This window comes from Crocodylus porosus, unplaced genomic scaffold (assembly GCF_001723895.1).
Source record: "Crocodylus porosus isolate Cpor-Errol unplaced genomic scaffold, CroPor_comp1, whole genome shotgun sequence".
In the NCBI taxonomy this organism is placed as follows: Eukaryota; Metazoa; Chordata; order Crocodylia; family Crocodylidae; genus Crocodylus; species Crocodylus porosus.
In genome coordinates, this window is record NW_017728886.1 from 188,794,256 (window position 1) to 188,798,326 (window position 4,071).

The following is a 4,071-nucleotide window of genomic DNA, read 5'->3' on the forward strand; positions in this document are numbered from 1 at the left end:
CCCCCCTACATCCCTGAACAACTACAGAATAGCGCTCCCTGGTGATGACCCCTTCTTTCCACTGGGTATAAGCCTCCTTTTTAGCAAGGAGGTTTGATTTTGCCAAAGTTTGACAGAACTTAGGTAAGGTTCTGGAACCTGCCTACAAAGTTTTGTTTTGTTAAAATGACTCAAATGGCACTGAGATGTATATGATTTGTTAAATGGTTTTGTTGTTTTTCTTGTTGCAGGATCACTTCATTAGTGTGATCATTGAAAATGGCCATCTAGTGTTCAGGTACAAACTTGACTCAGAACCAGCAAAGGAAATTGCAAGAAATACAGCAGTTGTAAATGATGGAACATATCAACAAGTATGTCCTTTAAATAAACAAATGATCACATATTAAAAGTATCGTGAACTTCTGAAAATACATCTCATAATACCTGAAATCAATCACCCTGTATTAAGCTATTCTGATGTTGAGGTTTGCTTTTATGTTAAGAGGTTCAGGCTAGATGGCATAAGTGTATGTATAAAAATGATAAGAAAATTAATGTTTATGCCACCCACTGTTCTGTTTTCTAGCAAGTCACAACTGGCAGAATAACCACTGAAAAGACTAGCCCTTTACAAGAATACTGTTTTATTTGAGGCTTACATTATTTGGCAGAAATATCAACAGTACTTTAATATTCAGTTTTGTATATTTTCAGACTGGCTCCAAGAAAATCTAGCTGATTTTTTTTTTTATACAACTGCTTAATTTTTTAGCTTGCTTACAGCTATTTTATAGTGCTATTTATTTAAAGTCTGCTACGACTAACTTAAGCAGATCCTTTGATTGATGCTTATTTTGGCCATAAATATTCTAAATTCTTCTGTTAAATGCATAGTATTCAATGATAAAATAAGGTTACTTAAAAATAACTTCAGACTATATGTATGTGCATGTGAATGTACGTATAAATTATAGCTGGGAAAAAAGTTACAGAAATGTGGGAACATTAGTTCAAATTTGGAAATGAGTTATGGGGGTGTCTATTTGTGCCTACTCTGGTATTCATCCTTTTTCATGTGGTTTAACATCTGTTTGATAGTGAGAATGTTTACATATGCAGCAAATTTTAAGAGAAATATTACAGGCTATACACAACAAACGCACTTGTAGACTACTTACACAAGAAATCAAATTCTGAGTCACATTCATCCAATCATGCTGTGACTTAATGTGTCCAGTCAAAACAGCTCAACTTTTAAAATATCAAAAATTGAAAGCAGTGTTCAAAGTGTTTTCAGCAATTGATAGGCTGAAATGTGTTTGCCTGAGACATTAATTGAATCATTGAGAGCATCATCTTAATTTGTAGAAATAATGACCTTTCTCCAGATAATTTGCTGACAAAAGACTTTTTTTGATGAATAACCTATTTACTGTGAAAAATTCACCCTGCCAAAAAAGATGGGACATGAGTATCTAACTACAAGTTTTACTGTAGTGATAGAGGCTAGAATTTATGAGCACAATTTTACAGAATCCACTTCATAAAAACAGTACCTCTCCTCAATGAATGCATCTATATTTGGTGCCCAGATTTTTCCAATTAGGACAATGATTTCCTGATTTTATAGGTGCCAAACACCCACAAGTCCCCTATTACAAATGAGCAGTAGGTGTTCAGCACCTTTGGGCACCTACAGACATGCAGCAAGGCTGCTCCAACACACTGTAATTACTGTATGTCAGAGCAGACTCAATAATAATTGAGTTTGCTGAAGCATGGTAATTACTGCACTCCAGTGGACTCCAGCATCTTGTGTATTAGCATCCCTGCACTGAAAAATGGCAGTGGGGGTGTTTTAACCATAGCTTATTCCATGAGCTTTAGTTAAAGAACTCCCACCACCATTTTTCAGCACAGGGACACTGATACATGTGATGCTCCTGGAGCTTTAATGAAAGCGGCTCTCTGGGAGCCATTCTCATTAAAGCTCCCTCTCTCCCCACCCCACTTCTGGAGCATGTCTGTAAATGCCCTTTGACTTTGATTCACAGTGAACCATGACCATGAGTAGAACTAGTGTTTCCTAAAGGGGAGGTGTGGTACATTGCCTCTCAGACAATGGAGGGGATATAGGGGCAAAGTATCACTGGAACTCCTGGACTAGCAGAGGGTATGCACATGAAGGGGGTACCCATCCGCTGCTACCTCTGCTGTTATCCCTGGCTGATGCAGCCATGGAGGGAGGACTGGAGTTGCTCCTACCCCACTCCAGCCAGGGCCTGTGGGCAGTGGTTGTTCAGGGTACTAGGCTCAGCAGGGGACAATGGTGATGGCATGCTGGTTACTGCTTCCAGCACCTGCTCCCTTTTCCCCCTTCCCCCTCCCGCCCCCAAGTTCACCCCACTGACTGGGGGCAAAGCTGGAAGAAGGAACCTGTGTGCTGCTGCCACTATTCCCAGCCAAGCCTGTCACCTGGGTGCAGCCTGCAGCCAGAGTGGTTCTGGGGGGGCCCCCACTACTTGTGTCAGTCAGTGACAATGGCAAGTGGGTTTCTCCTTGGAGCGCCTGCTCCCAGCCTGTGGGAATCATGGTTGGGGAGGATCAAGGAGCAGGTGCAGGAAGAGGAAACCTGCCAGCTGCCATGGTTGTTCCCTCCCAAGCCAGAATCCCCATGCAGCTGCTCTCTGCAGTCCAGGACTGGAGTGGGACAGGAACAACTCTGCAGCTCCCCCTCCACCTGGGTCACCTGGGGACAGCAACAACAGCAGAAGAAAGGGGATGCAACCTCACCACTGCAAAACCTCCCACCTCCCCCAGATCTGCCCCAGCCATAAAACATGTCAGTATTCAGACTAGGCTTTCAAATTTGTGTGCCTACACTGGGAGGTAATAGATTCTGGTAGAGAGGACTGGGAGTCATGAGATCTCTGTTCCCAGCATTGGCACTGATTCAGACTATAATACTTCCCACTGAATCTCCTTTGCTATAAAATAGACAAAATGATACTTCCCTTCTTTCAAAATTGCTTTATGGTCTGTAAAAAGTACCAAGCTTTATTATTCTACTTTATTCAAGTGCTAGACCACTGAAAACAAAAGTCTTCATAATGTCCTTCCTGTATGCATTTGTTACAGGTAAAAGCCCACATTCTGCTCTGTTACACCTGCATAAATCTAAATCCATTTCAGTTACTCTGTATTGAAGCCATTATTAATAAGAAACAGAGTAAACCCTGTTTGTGTCCTACTGTGTTTGCTTACTTAGCATGCTAAATTATCCTTGTTTCTTTTGTGTACCCTAAGTCTCATCACTTTTCCATTTCAGGTTAAGTTGTTCATCATTACGAACAACAAATATGTTGCAATTAATTCTGATATAAAAGTCAATGTAAGTATCTTCCAATTCAACACATACTACCTGGGAGGACTTCCATCTTCTCTACGGGAACGGTGAGTTACTATAATGAAGTCAGAAGGCCTTTTTGTGGCATACGCGTACCTGCCAGTAATGTCAGTAGGAGGTTTAGAGAAGAATTCAGTAAGGCTGGGCTCACACTGTATCTTGCAGTTGATAAGTAAATAGCCAGTTTCTAATAAAATGGTAAAAATCTGTTAGTTGTAAAAAATAAAAAGCACCCCAGCTTTTTGCTACTTGGAATGTGCTACAAAGACAGGATTTGACATTAGAAATTTGTATGCAATTAGAATGCATCTCAGAATCTGCTGTTCTGTAATAGCACAGTTGAGGGAACAGATCACTTGACTTTTTCTCTCTCAAACCAGCTTTAACATCTCCACACCTCCATTCCGTGGCTGCATGAAGAATGTGAAAAATCCCAGGACTGCATCTATAACTTTTGATCAGACTGTTGGTGTCAGTAAAAAGTGTTCAGATGATTGGAAGGTAATTTGCAGTTACTTTTTAAAATATTTATTATTCATAGAGATTAATGCCAGAAAGTAGGGGTGCACCAATAGAGATTTTGGGGGCCAATACCGATAGCTGATATTTAAGAAGGCATATCAGCCAATACTGATCTGATATTTGATACAGCTGCCTCCAAGTGGTAAGTCTGTTGTGGTGGA

The 4,071-nt window shown here is 40.7% G+C and overlaps 1 protein-coding gene across 1 annotated transcript in view; it reads left to right on the forward strand.

The window, feature by feature from the left end:
- Positions 1-4,071, forward strand: part of LAMA3 (laminin subunit alpha 3) — a 205,890-nt gene that overhangs the window by 183,457 nt on the left and 18,362 nt on the right. Inside the window, exons 66-68 of the mRNA XM_019541321.1 lie at positions 231-353; positions 3,311-3,435; positions 3,769-3,889. Of these exons, the coding sequence (XP_019396866.1) occupies positions 231-353; positions 3,311-3,435; positions 3,769-3,889 (369 nt within the window). The remainder of the gene's footprint in view (positions 1-230; positions 354-3,310; positions 3,436-3,768; positions 3,890-4,071) is intronic.